At 29.3% G+C, this 18292-nt stretch overlaps 2 protein-coding genes across 6 annotated transcripts; both read right to left on the reverse strand.

Annotated features, from left to right (window-relative positions):
* Positions 1-4791: 4791 nt before the first annotated feature.
* On the reverse strand, positions 4792-8803 carry LOC127240111 (protein FAR1-RELATED SEQUENCE 5-like). Its single transcript, XM_051258582.1, has 4 exons — positions 8656-8803; positions 6194-8378; positions 5910-6109; positions 4792-5125 (listed from the first exon to the last, which is right to left on the reverse strand). The coding sequence occupies exons 2-4, from the start codon at positions 8370-8372 to the stop codon at positions 5105-5107; spliced, it is 2400 nt and encodes a 799-aa protein (XP_051114539.1). The 5' UTR covers positions 8373-8378; positions 8656-8803; the 3' UTR covers positions 4792-5104.
* On the reverse strand, positions 8656-17739 carry LOC127240110 (protein FAR1-RELATED SEQUENCE 5-like). 5 transcript variants are annotated; one of them, XR_007836299.1, is made up of 5 exons: positions 17500-17739; positions 15038-17239; positions 14731-14960; positions 13869-13941; positions 8656-8811 (listed from the first exon to the last, which is right to left on the reverse strand). XR_007836299.1 is itself a non-coding variant. In XM_051258580.1 (4 exons), the coding sequence occupies exons 2-4, from the start codon at positions 17232-17234 to the stop codon at positions 14494-14496; spliced, it is 2448 nt and encodes an 815-aa protein (XP_051114537.1). In that variant the 5' UTR covers positions 17235-17239; positions 17500-17738; the 3' UTR covers positions 14043-14493. The 5 variants fall into 5 exon arrangements, 2 of the variants coding, with proteins under 2 accessions (XP_051114537.1, XP_051114538.1); XR_007836297.1 differs by having other exon boundaries at positions 13869-13944; XR_007836298.1 differs by having other exon boundaries at positions 13862-13944.
* Positions 17740-18292: the final 553 nt, after the last annotated feature.

Genomic DNA, 18292 nt, shown 5'->3' on the forward strand with positions numbered 1-18292 from the left:
ATTTTAATTAATTAAATTAATTTAGTTTTTTAAAATTATTAAGGATTAGGATGGTGTTTGGTAAACAATTTTTTTTTTTTTTTTTTTCAAGAGTTTTTAGTTTATTGATAAGCTTTTTAACTATTAAACCAGCTAATTTTACTGTTTGGTAAATTAGCGTTTTCAATTAGTTTATTGGGTCCAAAAAAATTAATTTTGAAAAAACTGTATATCCCAGTTTTTCAGATTAGCTTTTTCAATTTAATTTTTATATTCTTTATTTGTCCTTAAAATTAATTAATTCTTTCATATATATTAATATTTTTTTATTACACTATTTATTAATTTTTTAGATATATTTTCTTCTAATAACTTATAAATTCATGTTTATAAATTTAAAATAATTATTTTTTATATGTTAATTATTTTATTTATAAATTTGTTTAAATTGTTTAGAATACATGTAATATAAATATATTAGTATTATTGATTAATTTATATATTATTTTATATCACATAATATTTTTATTAAAATAAATATATTTATTTAAAATTATAAATTTTAATGTAAATACATATTAACTAAATTAAATTAATAAAAATACATATACTAATGATTTTTGTTCTTTTATATTTATACTATTTCTAATGAAAATAATATATATATTTTTAATAAGTTTGCATTAATTATTTACAAAATATGTTAAAATAAAAAAAAAATTAATTTTTAAAATTAATAATAAATTTTTTAAGTCTACCCACCGAAAAATTAACTAAATATTTTAAAAATAAAATATAAAAATATTCTTAATTATCATTTTACGTATAAACAACTATTTTATCAAATATTTTAATACAAACAACTAATCGAATCAGCTAATCAAACCGACTAATCAATTTATCTATCAGCTAATTGCAAAACACACTCTATGATTAACTTTAATAGTGTTGAATTACAAGATTCAACGTACCATCCATTTCGATTGATTGGGACGTATGAAGTCTCTTATTGTACGTAGCTCCTATTATTAGATTAAATTTTTCTTTTAATAGGTAATTGTGGAAGAAATTTATTATAATGGTAAAACTAAAAAAGTTATTTATATATATATATATATTTTTGGATTTTTGTTTCAATTTTATTTTATTATACCATTTTTACAATATATATATATATATATATTTGGTAATGATATATAAATTTTTTTTGTTACAGAAAATAGTATTAAAATTTCTATTCAAACTAAAAGACAAAATCAATAATGAGTAAACAACAACAAAATGTGTGTCTAGTTGTATGACAAGGTTCTTTTACTATTTATTCAAAACTAGCAACTATTCATCATAAAAAAAAAAATTAAATTAAATTAAATTAAAAAGAAAGAAAATAGCAACTAATTAGGCTTACTTGTATGATAAAACAAGTGATATGATTTTTTATTTAAAAAAAAAAATCTCTAATAGAGGAAAATGTATAATCTATCCATCCATCTCATAAAAAAATATTCATTTTTTTTTATTTTAGTCCGTCCCTATAACAAAGTATTCATTTTTTTTTTTAGTAAATGCACTATCTATCTAACATTACAAATACCTTACAGCTTATAATATATTACACAAATGTCATTACATTTATATCACACAATATTAATAAGGTTATTTTAGTCATTTCTATTTTATTCCTACTACATCTCAATATAATAATAATATTTTTAAAACTCAATGCAAAAAATAAACGGATATTTAATTATGAGACGGAATGAGTATATTTCTTTTATGAGAGAAAGAAACATTTACATAACAACAATAACAAAATAAATATAATTTTATACTACTCCATCCGTCCCGATTACGTGTCCGTTTTACTATAGAAATGAGATTTAAAAAAAGTATAATTATCAAATAATTAAGAGTGTATTAATAAAAACAATTATCATTTAATAAAAATAATTTTAAATTAAAATTAAAATAACTAATTAGTTTAATTAACATTGAAAAAATTATAACTATATATTTTTTAAATGAAATTAAAATATATAATTTGTTTTTTAGAAAAAATGACAAATAAATGAGACAACCATAAATAAAAAGATGTACACGGTAAGCGGAAGATTGTATTATTCATGGTTATAAAATAATAAGTTCATTTATTTAATTTACAGTATTATATAAATATAATATTGTATTGTATTTAAATTAATAATATATTGTGTTATATAAATATATTATATGCTGTTAGAATATATACTATATATTTAAATATGTATTGTATATGATATTATTATATGTTGTCAAATATATATTGCTGCTTTATTATATATATATATATATTGCTGTTGATTTAATCGGATTGATACAAAGAAATCGATAGACAATAATTTAGCTAAGTATATAAATTTCTTGAAAATATTATTTTCAAGTTATTAATTTAATTAATTTTTTTTTAAAACAACACCATGTTAGTTTCCTTCTGCACTTAGGGTGTGTTTGTTCAGGTGATTGGATTGGATTTACACTATTCATCCAATTTTTTTTCCCCAAAAATATCAAATCAAAAACTTATTTTTTATTTTTTATATTATACTAAAAAAACAATTTTACATTCAAAACATCGTATCAACACCTATTTATATCATATCATACAACTATTCAAATTCAAAATTTTTACTATTCAAATCCCAACTCAAAATCCAAACCCCCAAACAAACACACCCTTAGTATAATCAATCAACAACTCAAGCAAATCTCGTACCTCTTCAATAAATTTATATGAGATTTCGATTTTGAGTTTAAATTTTTTTAATAATAAAAAGTTTGAATTTGAATAACTATTTAATGTACCGTAAGTTAATTTAATATTTTAAAGATAAAAATATTTTTATAATTATTTATTTTGATATTTTTTTATAAAAAAAATTAATTTAATAATAAAAATAGGATAAGAAATTAACAAAAGCTAGTATTTTTAAAGAACTTTTTATTTTCTTATAAGTTATGTTATCTAATATTTTAAGTTTTTTATTTAAATATTATATTAACATACATTATTATTTTACTTAAAATATTTAATACCTAGTTTTGAAGTAAAATAAAATAATAGCATGTGTTTCCTATATTATAAGAAATCAATCGTCAGTGTGTCCATATCTATCAATATCATCAATCACTTGCTTGACCACGAGATAACTACAGACTACACTTCGTCATTAAATAAAAAATAAAAAAAATTAAAAAAAAAAGAAGAAGAAGAAGAAGAGAGAGATAGCTATAGATGGCGTATTAGAGTAGATAAACTTAAGAAAGTTTATAAGTATATTTTATTAGAATAAAATTTTACATAAAAAAATATATATATATGTATCAAATATCATTTCTTTCTCAACATATTTGGTTAGAGTTTTTTTATAAGTTCTTTTTTTACTATTTTTTCCTTAAAGAAAAAACAGATTAAATGCTTATATTTAGAAAAAAAAATTTATATTAAATATTAATTTTATATTCAAAATGTTAAATAAAATATTTATTTATATCACGTCAAAGGACCATTCATATTAAATTTTTTTATTATTCAAACTTCAAATTCATTCAAACACATTCGATATAAAATTTTATCATTTTTTTGGATATGTTTGTTTAATCTTAGTTTAAGTCAACTTCTCTACATGGATAAAATAAATATAAATCACTTGATTAAATTTATAATATCTTAAACTTAGAATCCAAACAAAATCCTTTAACTTCTATCTATTTTCTTCTCAATCAACTTACTAAATTTATAACATCTCATATATGCCTTTTTATATATTTATTTCTCATCAATACCCAAACATTTTTATTTACATTTAAAACTTTTTATATTTTCTTTAAAACAAATAATTTAGGTTAATTATAATAAATAAAATATTTTTCTTATTTAATTGTATTATATAATTTATTCATATATATATACATATTAAATTTTACTTAGAAAAATATCAACATTATTATTCACATGATAAATAAATAAAAATTATCATAAATTACTATTATTAATTCACTAAATGGCACTACTTGGTACACCAACAATGAAAGATCTCAATTTAAATTGGACGGAAGGAGCATGCAAAACTTTGCAAATCAAGTCAGTCAATAAAATAGTCTCTTAGTATTTTTTAGTATTTTTTTCACGAGAAACTCACGGTCGCTACTCTTCAGAGTCCGTAAATCAAAAGGATTTCAACCCACGGCAAAATCTTCGACCATTCGGAAAAAATGCAGATTAATGGAAACTTTGTAGGCATAATAAAGCATCATAGGATTAATGTCACAACTCAAATAACATAATGCAGGACTATACCATATCACTAATGCCCAACTCAACATCAAACCACACAAGAGGTTTTGCGCGATAAAATTATATAAATGAAATCAACAGACAAACTTCAATGCTATATAAACCCCAGCAAAGAGAGTTTACAGAAGAACAAGGGGCGCCGCCGTGGCTTTACCAATTTGGATTCAGCTATATCTTTCAAAAACATCTAACTCTTAATCAATATCGATCATAACGAGCACTTACGACAACAGTAACATTTTTCTGATTTGATTAGGAACCCACGAGACTAGAAATGTACACGCAGAAACTGGTAGAAACACAAAACTCTAACTACACCTTCTAAAACCAGCTTTGCCGCAAAATTTTTGCATCTATGAAGCCAGACAGCAAAAGGAATGATATGAGCAGAAGCCATGACATGGAAGCAAAAATAGCACACGGGCATATGATCACACAATTCACGGTTAATGACTAGCAACAATAGCACCACACAGTAATACACGGCGAACAAGGTTAAAACAACTTTAATTACACTGTATACAGAGCCATGATCGAACAACCAGCAACGGCCATAATGTAAAGGCAGATAAGTCGAGCCCCATATTTGAAATAGAAACAATTTGGCCAATAGCAGATTAGAAGCAGCAAGTATGAATTAATGACATCTTGCTCATGAAGGCATAAAATTTACAGTGAGTTTCTCGAATGTAGTTTTTTGAAGTATCCAAACATTCCTCGGCTTGACCCAAAAAAATGCATCTCTCAACACCTCAAAATCAAGAGCAGGTACAAAGTAGGAGTCATGGTTTTTCAAGGATCCCGCGACGACCCCTGTAGATTGCCAAGATAACTTGATAAGAAAATAACCATGTCACAATAGATGATTAACTTATATATAGCTTTGTCGAAACTGAGCATTTAGTTGCATCAAGAGAACTATTACTATTTAGTACAATGATGTCGCACAGTTTAATCTTAGCACCGCATTTTAAAAGTCTCATAATATGCACCAATTTTTACTCGTTTAGTCCCATAACTTTCTGAATGATTAACGTTGATGCGTACAATAACATCAGCCATCCAACTCAGGCTCCTATTCTTCAATCGAATTTAATGGCCTCCAAGTTATGTGATTAAAACAAAATATTTATTGCCAATTATATTTTACCATATATAACTCGAATAATATTGACACATTTTTTCCAGACTCTAGTTTTGTCATTGTTTAGGTTAGTTTTAAAATGACAACTTTTATTTTTTCAAGAATTTTCAGTGTCCAATTAATTTTTTCCCACAAAAAAACATAAAATCGAACTCCTATTTTTTATTTTTTATTTTTTATATTATGCTAAAAATCAAATTTACATAAAAAAATAATCACATAATTACCTATTTATATTACATCAATGACTATTCAAATTCAAAATTTTACTATTAAAAAATCTAAACCCAAAATTCAAACCCTCAAACAAACACATGTTTCGAAGTCTTTACTATCTATCACCATTACGGAAAAAAAAATATACCAAATACAACAAGGCATATTTTCACGAAACAAAAGGAGAGGTAGTCAAATTCGCCTAGCATTTGAAGACAATAATCCTCATTTCAGTACCTGGGCATGCATGCCAATATTCCCAGTAGGCAATGCATAAAACATTTGTGACGCAGCAGGGTTCATTTCCGAGTGAATTGGATGAAACAACAGTTGAGCTGTTTCTGAAGGGAATGCAGTTGGTTCACAAGCTCGGCTCATAAGTGACATTTGCTGCGGCAAAGTCTGAAATTTATCTGTAGCAGCCCTCTTCGATTTCCCTGCATACAAGAAAAGTGTGGAATAACAAAATTGCAGGAAGTGAGTGATTCAGCGCCAAAATTTTAGTAAAATTTATTGTTTACTTGAAGATTCAGCAGCTGGTTGCAGCTTTTTCTTGTTGCTTATCTCACAAAGGCTTAGCACTGCATTAGAAACTCTATTTGGCTCGATAGGAACATCAAAACCACCCGTCTCACTATTTATAGCTTCCATGATGTTTGATACATTAGTCATTCCTGTCCGTTTAGACGATTTTGTTTCTGAGTTCAGCCTAAGGAAGAAGTTGTCTATTTTTGAAGCTGCATCCTCTAAGCATCTGATGAGAATTTCCCTTGTCTCCAAGTGTTGCTTACTTCTCATGATTAAGTCATGAGTAAATCTGAGAAACTGATTGGGATCGGCCATGTCGGGATCATTTACATTCCTTGTGTCGCCATTTTCTATCCTACTCTTCACATTTGTTGTCCAACGACTGAGAATATATCTCTCAGGAATTTTGTGCACATTTTCAGTTGTCAATACTAATAGTGCATGCAAACAAAGGATGCCCATTGACTCAAATTTTTTACAGCTGCACTTAATTTCCAAGGTAGCTGTATCAAAAACCAAAGTCCTAATTTGATCTGTCTCATGAGAAATTACTTCGTACATCCATGATGTGGCCCCATAAGTACCTTTACTAACTCTTGAATTTGCCATGGTACCACTCATCAGCTCTAGTTCGAATTTCTCGTAGACTGCATTTGTGTAAACACTCGCAGCATGATTCAGTAGAGGGCTGTGTTTCAGGCCACGTGTCAGCTTCCCTTGTTTGCAATTAAAATCTTCGATCCTTTCCTTTCTGCGCCACCGTCCCACAAGCTCCTCAAAGGTGATCACAAATTCATACAAAGATGAGACCTCATTACTAATTTCTTCCAACACATGATTTCCATGTTCGCTTCTACAGGTAGTCCTAAATCCAGCATTAAACTCATCCCCATAGTATAATGTAGACCATTTCTGACGAAGGTTGTACATATCATTCAACCATTTGTTGTCACGGCAATCATAGTTGTTTATCATTCCATTCCACGTCCCGTCAAAATCCACTTCGGAGTCACAGCCATCCATGCATTTCTCAAACAAGCTTCTAAATTCGGCATTGTCAATAAGGCTTTCAAGCTGACATGTTGCATCCTTCATGATATGCCATTGGCAAAATCGATGGCATGTATTTGGAAACACATTCTGAATGGCAGTCATCATTACCTTGCATGGATTCGTAAACAATGTTTGTGGGTGCTTGTTATCCATTGCTCTCAAGAAAGTTCCAAACAACCATTCAAATGTCTGAACTGTTTCGTCGGACAGAAATGCACACCCAAACATTACGTTGTGTCCGTGATGGTTGATCCCAACAAATGGCGCGCAAATCAAATCATCTTTTTCGATTCTATAGGTGGCATCAAAGGAAACAACGTCACCAAAACAGTCGTAATCAATGCCACATCTGCTGTCCCTCCAAAAGATATTTTTCATTAACCCTAGTTCATTAAATTCTCCATCCCAAAAAAACCCGTCATTCGAACTAACCCTACTCTGAAAATATTGGAACAATTCCCGACAATCCACAGTATTGATCTTCGCACTTTTGATAACATTAATCAGGCTGTTAGCATCCTTAAAATTTAAGGTCTTATCATCTTCCCCTGCAACGTCATTCAAAGCATCTGATGGGCTTTTTCCAAAACTGAACATTTTCTCCAACACCCCAACCACACCCACCGTCATCTCACGTGCAGATTTCAACAACTGAGCCTCATCAGGAAGCGCCAATTCATGGTTGTGCTCAGTGTGGAACTGCCTAACCTTCCACACACTATTCCTCTCACGCGAAATCTCCAGCTTCGCTTTACACCCCGTTTTCGTCTCTAATTTAGCGCGGCTTGCCTTTTTAGGTTTACTAATCTTCTCCCCTTCTTTATTACATAGAAACATCTTCAACCGGACTTCTTGAGTCTTCTCAAAGTACCGATTTTTCGACTTCCTGACACTAAAGCCTTTAGCCAATGCATACGTTGTGTACAACGAATACGCCTCATCGATATCGGCCACTACTTGACCTACTGCCAGTCTAGCTTCCAATTGCCTGATTATCGAAGCCACCTTCCCTGCATCAACCTCTCCACCTCCACTAGCTGATTCCGTTGTAGCAAGATCAACATTCATATCAACAGAAATGGCCTCATCCCTACTGCCACTCCCAGATGTAGAATCCATTCTTTTCTGCATTTCCAAAACAGAAACAACATACGAATCAATCGTCATGATCTTATACGCACATCCCAATTATCTACAATTTTAAGTTCAAACTACAGTCCACGATCCCCAAAACTGTAACCCATAACAACCCTTCCCCGACCAGCTTACTTATGTTCTATCATTTCAACCCTAGACATGAAAGGAAATTCACTGGAAAACAATAGCGATAAAAAGGCTGTATGAAGCATTCATCCCAACAAAGAAAAAACCTAAAAAGGACTGGATTGCAACGATGAATTACCTGCCGAAAGCAGTGACCTAAAGCGAAAGTAGGGAAACGAAGAGGTGGCTACATTCTGCAAGATCGGGCGCCGGAATCGTGATGAGGCATGGTATGGCGAAGATTCTGACGGAATTCCAGCGAGTGTTGGAGGTGGGGAAGATGGAGCTGAGTGCCCTAGAAATTGAAATTGGAAGGGAAGTGAAAACCCTTTGAGATGAATGGAATGGAGTATCGAGCCGAGCGAGGTTAATGTCTTTCTTCGCCGTTTTGTTATACTTATAATAAAAAAGACAGCTTTTTGTCATTTCCTGTAATTACACTGCTAATTGCCCCTCGGGTGTGTTTGTCCTTGAATTTGCACCATTTTTTAATTGCTATTTAAAAAATAATACTCCTTTCGTCCCACTTCTCATATCCATCTTTCCATTTCCGTCACTACCATTTATTTTTTCACTTTTTTTTTAAAAAATAATTATACACTTTAATTTTATTTTTAAAATTTTAATTTTTAATTTTTTTAATTTTAATTATACTAATCAATTATCTTAATCTTAATATATAATATTTTTATTATACGATAATTATTTTCACTAATACATTTTTAATTATTTACTAATTATACCTCTCATAAATTCTCGTGTATATAGTAACGTGGTCAAATTATCCGGGACAGAGGGAGTACTACTAATAAATAATAATAAAAAATATTTTTTATAAAAATTAAAATGTAAAAATATTTACTACAAAAAATCAAATATTTAATTTAAAAGATTTTTTTTATTTATAATGTTATATGTTATATAGTTAATTATATTGATTTATATTTATTAAATATGTTTTAATTTAATAATTTTTATCCAAATTAAAAATATATCAATTGTTATGGAATGACACAAATAGAAATCGCGTCAAATTGTGGTGGGATGAACACAACTTTTGCTACTATACATACGAATTCTTGAATTTTGTGTTTCTATTTTTTAATAGGAAAAATATTTTAATTTCAATATTTGTTTTTATTGAACGATATATAAATCGATGGTACAAGTCATTTGATATGCTGAATTATCGGTATAAATTTTTCAATATGATATTTGTATAATTTTTTAACATATCAAAAATTCAAAATAATATACACTGTAAACACGATATTTTAGGAGGGGTGTAATTAGTAGATAATCAAGAATATATTAGTGAAAATAATTATCCTATAATATAAATAATTATAAATTAAGATTAATATAACTAATTAGTTTAATTAAAATTAAAAAAATAAATTAAAAAGTTTAAAATGAGGTTAAAGTGTATAATCATTTTTCAAAAAAGGAAAATGACATAGTATGTGGGACGGACATAAACAGCAACGTGGACATGGTATGTGGGACGGAGGGAGTACTATATTCGTCTAACTGTGAATGTCTCATTTATTTTTTGTGGATTGATTTTTAATATTAATTATTATATCAAAATGTAATACAAATTAAAAAAATACAAAAATATTCCAATTAGTGTCTTATAATACTAATGAAAGAATTATATAAATATAAAAATATTTTTAATGTTAAATATAATGACGCAAAAGATAAATATGACGCTTAAAGGTCAGATTGTGGGAATAATATTTTTGTTTTTTAGTCTCATAATATCAAGTTTTTTTTTTTTTTTATAAAATATATATGAGAAAATTAAAAATAAAAATGAAAAGTAATTTATTACTATTAATTCTCAATTCTCACTTTCAATAACACAAAAAAAAAAATTATTTATATATTTATTTTAATTTTCATTTCTCTTTTAACTTATATTTTCTAAAGGAACACAAAATATTATTACAAAATATTCTTACAAAATATTATATATTAATTATTATTTAAACACAAAATTAAAACTAAAAAATTAAATATAAAAAGCACATTTTATATTGTATATTTTTATTTTTTATTAAAATTCATTTCATATAAAAATTGATATATTTTTATTGAATGACAGTAGCTAATAAAAGAAATTAAGAGAGAAAATAATACTCCCTCTATCCTTGTGCAAGGTTGTCGTTTATTTTTTGCACATAAATTTTTGAATATTAGTATTATAATGGATTGTAGTGAAAAAAACAAAAATATCCTTATTAGTATTGTGTAATATAAAAGTAATGATATTTGTGTAATATAAAGTAAGTTAGAAGGGTATTTATTATATTAGGTAGATAGTACAATTACTAAATTAAAAAATGATAAATTTGTTTTGGGACAGACGAAAATATAAAATAACAACATTTTAATGTGACAGAGGAAATATTATTTATTGTATAATTTCTATTAAGCTACTTTTATTTATTTAGATTGAGCATGTAGATTTATTTGACTACCTACTATAGAGTGACTAAAATCTATCTTAGAGATGGGAATATCAATAAGTGAAGTTAAATTGAAATTAATATTATTTATTGTATAATTTTGTATGTTTAAAGTATATAATAGTATTTTTTTTTTTTTTGTATAATTGAAGTATATAATATTTATAATTTAATCAATTCATAATTATTATATAAGTACATGACAAAATTGCCCATAACTTCCTTGTGGTTTCGAAACTCAACATAAATCTCCATTTTACTTTAAAAAATTGCATAAGACTCATTTATACTTTAAAAAATATTGCATAAAACCCCCATACCATGCAAAATATATAGATAATAAATCATCTTTTTATCACACGAGGAAAGTTTCATGGTGGTGGGGTTTCATGCAACGTTTTTTAAAATATAAAGGGGTATTATGCAATTTTTAAAATATAGAGAGATTTTACGCTGAACTTCAAAACCACGTAGGAGTTATAACCAATTTTACTTAAGTATATCCTATTAAATGCACAATAAGATGTTATATTTATATTATTGGGTATAACATATTATTTACCTCAACATATATGCAATTGAAGGTGTATTTGGTTACAATTTTAAATTAAAATTAATAACATTCAAATTTTAAGTTTTTTAATAAAAAAATATATTTATTTTTTTTACAAAATAATATATTAAAATTTTATTTAAATAAAAATTAAAATCGATACTATATTTCAAATTAATATTAACTATAATAAAAACAAATTATTTTGAAATTTTTTAAAAATAAAAATGCAAAAATGCATGTATATTTGTTTGGATGTAAGTTTGGAGGTGTAGTTAAAAGTTTAGATTTATTATGAATTAATGAAATACTTTTAATTTAATTTTATTATATACATAAATTAAATAATAGTAATATATAAAATAGTACATATATACGTCCTTCTTTAAATAGTACTCCCCATCCTAGTTAATATGAGTATGTATGTAGATACATAAATTTAAATAAAATATAATTAATGCGTAATTAAAAAATTATATTAATAAAAATATTTAAGTATAGAAAAAATATTATGGATTAAAATTAAAATAATTAAATAGTTTAATTGAAATTAAAAAAATTATAAAATTTAAAAATTAAAATAATTATTAGGGTGTGTTTTAGTTTTTGGGTTTGAATTTTTTAATAATAAAAAGTTGAATTTGAACCGTTGTTTGATATGATATAAATAGAGATCGATGTGATATTTTGAATGTAAAATAAATTTGCAGTATAATATAAAAAACGAAAAGTAATTGTTTAATGTGATCTTTTAGAAGGAAAAAAAATAATTTAGATAGTAAAAACCTACCGTAAAACACACAAAAGAATACAATCTTAGGGTTTGTTTAGATAGAGTTCTTGGAGGTTTTTGAAAATTTGAAAAAAAAGTAAAAAATTAATATTTGATTTGATGTTTTGGCCATCTCCAACCTATCAACTCCATTTATCCGGTTTTAATTCAAAATATGCAGTTGCTACAGTAATTTTATTCCAACTTTTATTTTTCAAATATTCAATTTTTCTTATTATTTTAAACAACTTTTTATTTTTATAATTAAAAATCTTTAAAAAAAATTAGAAAAATAAAAAATAAATTTTAAAGTTAATATAATTTTTTTTTTTAAAAAAATATATATAAAAGCAACGGCCATTTTTTTTACGTTGCTACAGTGCAACACAAAAATTGGCGCTCCAACCGATGGCAAATAAACTAACCCGCTGAGATTGGAGATGCTCCTATGAGAGAAAAAAAATGTATTTGATATAATATTTTTTAAAAATAAATAGTGTCAAATGAACGAAAATGTCTTGTGTAAACAATACATTAATCTTTCAATTGTATGTGAGATTAAATAATACTAGTACTAATGTTAAAAATGCTATTTTATTTTTTTATTAATAGCTAACTTAATACTAAATTTTACATAATTATATCTTAGAAAAAATATTAATAATTTTATTCAATTATCATTAGAATACTCAGTATTTTCTTTTGAAAGATAGATTTAATTATTACACGTGACATTATATTAAAAATTTCTAAGATTTAAAGTTTGTAAAGAGAGTTAGAGAAATAATAATACTAAACCCCAGTGAAAAATCATTTTTACCCCTACTTTATTCTAATAATAAAATTAGTTTTTAATCAAATCCATCAGACGATATCCGACCAAACGTTAAATAGGTATTAGATGGAATATTTAAAAATAAAAATAAATTTAACTATATAATATTTTTAATAGAAAATAAATATCGAATGTAATATTAAAAAAAAAATTATTTTAAAGAAAATCTCTAATTTGTATAATACAAAAGAGAAAAAAATAAAAAACTCAAGATACTATATTTAACTTTATCTTGCAATTTTACGAGCTCCCTCGATTAATAAAATATATTTATTTTTATGAATTGAAATACATATATTCTTTTCAAATTAAAGTTTCATGTTATAAATATTATAGATATTATTCACTTGCAATTACTATATTTATAGACTTGTACAAATTTATTAAACTAGTTTATCTAGATAGTTAATCATTTTTTTTATCTTTATAAAATAATTTTGATAATTTTGTTTTAGAAGTACAAATCAAATAATTTTTTTTTCCTAAAAATTAGGAATATTCCAGTAATTAAATATATTTACTTTTACTATAATTAAAAAAATAATAATTTATTCCTATAAAAATGCATAAAACTAGGAGATACATATACTTGATATAAAATTATGATCACATAAACAATACAAAAGCTAATTAAAAACATTACAAATTTTATAAGTCACATTTGAAGAAAAAAGTTTCAAGAAACACAGCTAAAACTATGACTGAAAGTACCTTTCACCTGTTATGTCTTAGAAACTCTGCCTGTTAAATAATCCCTCACCATTTTCGCCGGCGCGCTGCTAACCCCGGTGCTGCTACGAAGAGATCAGAGCCCAAATCGGAACTAATAAGCAATATGCCAAGAACACGGACAGTAGAAATTCGCAAGTAAATAGTAAGAACCGGCAGCACATAAGAGAAGATGATCGATGCTGAAATATCATCGACTTGTATAAATTCATACATACCCAACCAGCGAAAAACACAGCACAGGCAAATGTAAATAACAAGACCAGCAGGGGTTTCGAGCATGTAGGAAGTAGTTCTGAGTTCATTTTAATAACACAGCACAGTACACGGACAACACAACGACAGGTGAAGGCATGGCAAGTTGAGAGCTACACAAATTCAAATGGCAAAGGAGTCTTGAATTGCCAACCAAAAAAAAAAAAAGAGCATAAAAGGGCTACCAGTATTGATCGACAATCTTACTCTTGACAATCATAAAATTTACAGCGAGTCCTTTCCAAAGTGACTGAGGACAGACAGCCTAAAAGTATTCAAATATGCTCTTCACTTGAAAAGAAATGAGCATTTCATTGAACGGCTTATATTGAAATGGCGTACAGCAAACTCCCAGGTGTTCAAGAATCCCTCGTCGCCCCCTAAAAATTACCAACATGATGAGAAACTAAAACTTGAGTAAATTAATTTTTCTGTACTAACTTAGTGTGTTTCAGAATAATCATCGACAGCCCAATTAACTGATTAAGTACAAAAAGCAAATGCAATATTGCAATTGCATAATCAAAATAAAAATGAAATCAAGTAGCTTATTTTCTCAATTACATATAAGATATAGATAGTCGGAATTGCAATACCTGGGCATGCATGCCATTATTCCCGGTGGGCAATGCATAAAACATTTGTGACGGGGCATTGATTTCTGTATGAATCGAATGAAGCATTATCGGCGTTGCCTGCGTTGGATAGGTAGGTTGTTCACAAGCTCTGGGCATAACTGACTGTGAAAGACCGGGATTTGACATTTGCGGCGGGCAAGGTTGAAATTTATCTCGAGGATTCTTTTTCAATTTCCCTGCATTGTAAACTGCACAATTTAATAAAAAGATGCAGGCCAAAAAAACAAATCATAACTTAAATTTAAAACTAAAAAAATCTTCTTACCCGAAGATTCGCCGGTCTGTGGAGGCTTTCTTTTGTTACTTATCTCACACAGGCTCAGCGCTGCATTTGAAACCCTTCTTGACTCAACGGGAGCATCGACACCACCTGTGTCGCTATTTATTCCGATAGCTTCCATGATGCTTACTGCATTATTCATTCCTGTGTGTCTAGATGAATTAGTTTCTGAGTTCAGTCTAACAAAAAAGCTGTCTATTTTGGAAGCTGCATCCTCTAAGCATCTTGCCAGAATTTCCCTCGTCTCCAAATGCGACTTACTTCTCATGATTAAATCATGAGTGAATCTCATGATCTGATTGGAATAAACCACCTCGGAATCATTTCCAGTCCGCGGATCGCTGTGCTCTATCTTATTCTTCACATTCGTGGTCCACCGACTAACAATATATCTCTCGGGAATTTTATGCACATTTTCAGTTGTGAACACTAACAAAGCATGCGAACAAAGGATGCCGGTAGCCTCAAATTTTTTGCAACTGCATTTCACATCCATGGTAGCTGTATCAAAAACCAAACTTCTAACTTGTTCGGTTTCATGAGAAATCACTTCATACATATATGACGTGCCGCCACATGAAAATTTACTCACCCTTGAGTTGGCCATCGTGCCATTCATTAGCTCTTGTTCAAATTTCTTGTAAAATGCATTCGTGTAAACATTCCCAGCATGGTTCAGCAATGGGCTATGCTTTACAACACGCGTGAGCTTCCCTTGTTTGCAATTGAAATCCTCATTTTTCTCTTTTGCACGCCAACGTGCCACAAGTTCCTCGAAAGCAATCACAAAGTTGTACAAAGAAGTGGCCTTATCACTAATCTCTTTCAAGACATGATTTCCACTTTCGCTACGACAGGTAGACTTAAGCCCAGCATTGAACTCATTGCCATAGTAAGCAGTGGACCATTTTTGGCGTACTTCATACATATCATTCAACCACTTGTTGTTATGGCAACCATGATTGCTGATCATTTCGTTCCAAGTTGCCTCGAAATCTGCTTCTGATTCACAACCATCCAAGCATTTCTTGAACAAACTTTTAAACTTTGCATTGTTGTTAAGGCTTCCAAGATGGGAGGGTGCGTCCTTTTTTATATGCCATTGGCAAAATCGATGGCATGTATTGGGAAACGCATTCTCGATGGCCATTGACATAGTTTGGCAGGGATTTGTGAAGATTGTTTGGGGATGCTTATTTCCCATAGCTCTTGCGAAAGTCTTGAACAACCACTCAAACGTCATAACAGTTTCATCCGACAGAAAGGCACACCCAAACATCACATTTTGCCCATGATGGTTGATCCCAACAAATGGCGCACAAATCAAGTTATATTTGTTGATTCTGTAGGTGGCATCAAAAGAAACTACATCGCCAAAATAGTCATAATCAACACCACATCTATTATCCCTCCAAAAAAAATTCTTCATCAAACCAAGTTCATTGAATTCTGCATCCCAAAAGAAACAATCATTCTGGCTAGCCCTATTCTGGAAATGCTGAAACAATCCTCTACAATCCGTACTGTCAATCTTTGATCTCTTTATAACATTTATCAGGTTATATGCATCCTTGACATTTAAACCCCTACTATCTTCTTCACCACACTCTTCTTCTACATAACTCAATGCATCAGAGGAGCCTTTTCCAAAACTGAACATGTTCTCCAAGACTCCAACAACACCCACTGTCATATCGCGAGCTGATTTTAACAAGTGAGTCTCATCGGGAAGGGCCAATTCATGGTTGTGATCAACGTGAAATTGCTTCACCTTCCACTCACTATTCCTCTCTCGCGAAATTTCAAGCCTAGCTTTACACCCTGTTTTAAAATCTGACTTCACACGGTTCCCTTTCTTAGGTTTACTATGCTTCTCCCCTTCTTTGTTGCACAAGAAGACCTTCAGCCGGACTTCTTGCGTCTTCTCAAAGTACCGATTCTTTGATTTCCTCACACTAAAACCTTTAGCCAATGCATAAGTTTTGTACAACGAATACGCCTCTTCTATATCAGCCACCACTTGGCCTACTGCCAATCTAGACTCCAACTGACGGATTATAGATGAGACCTTCCCCGCATCAACTTCACCAGCTCCGTTGCCCAACTCCGTATGAGCAAGATCAACATTCATATCCACAGAAACAACGTCTTCACGACTCCCGTTCCCAGATGTAGAATCCATAACTTCTGTGATGTCAAAACAACAAAATTCAATTCATTTCCCTAATTCCGCACGCAAACTCTAAATTCATCAATCAAACTTCAGACTAGGAACCAATTTCCCACAAACACAACCCTAAACCCTTCACCCTCCCCATTCATTTCCTTCCATCGACTAAAAATCCCCAATTAAGCAAAATTAAAACAGTAAAAACAGTAATACAAACATCACATGAACATCAATTCTAATTTTATCTTAAAGAAACAGACGAGCCTCGAAAAGTTACCCGATTAACACAGCAGACAAACTCAAAGACTGACGGACCGAATAGCCACGTCACATTCTGCAAAATCGGGATCCAAGATCGCAACGACTCATACCGCGGCGACGATTTTGGTGGCGTCCCGATCGACGACTGGGCCCGCGACCGGGCGGCGTTGACACTCGATGAAGATGGAAACCCTTATCGCCGAAGTCGAATCGAGGGTAGGTTTTTTTCTCGTCTCTGCGGCAATTAGGGAAAAGATAGGGGCGGATGTCGGTGGAATTCTACCATATGGGCGCAGGCTATCTGGTCCCGACCTTATTGGCTTATCTGAGCCGTCAAATTTATGGGGCCAAGAAATGGACGCTCCAGATCTCCACAGATAAATCTGGTCCACGGACTACACATTTTGAAAAATGTGTGGTGCGAGGCATGATCAATTGAAATAATATTGGATGATCGTAGCCGTTTATTTTGTTGAATCGCGTCTTCAACGGGCGAGATCGTCCAGAAGGAATCTGGTCCGCGGACCACTTACCAAGAAATGAGTGGTTTCACTTTTACGTATAGGAAGTTCGAAGAAAATTTAGCAGGAGTAATAATTTGTCACTACTATTTAATTAGAGTTTTATTTTTTGTTGGTGGTATTATTAATTCGGTAAAATGTTATGTATTTTAGTTACAATAATTTATATTTTAGAAGATTTTAAAATATACACAACTTATTATGCTTAATTCAAGATTTTTTACCATTTATTATATTTTATTAAGTAATAGTATGAAAACACATCTATTGTTTTTATTAATGTATTTT

This window comes from Andrographis paniculata, unplaced genomic scaffold (assembly GCF_009805555.1).
Source record: "Andrographis paniculata isolate CXL003 unplaced genomic scaffold, ASM980555v1 Contig79END, whole genome shotgun sequence".
In the NCBI taxonomy this organism is placed as follows: Eukaryota; Viridiplantae; Streptophyta; class Magnoliopsida; order Lamiales; family Acanthaceae; genus Andrographis; species Andrographis paniculata.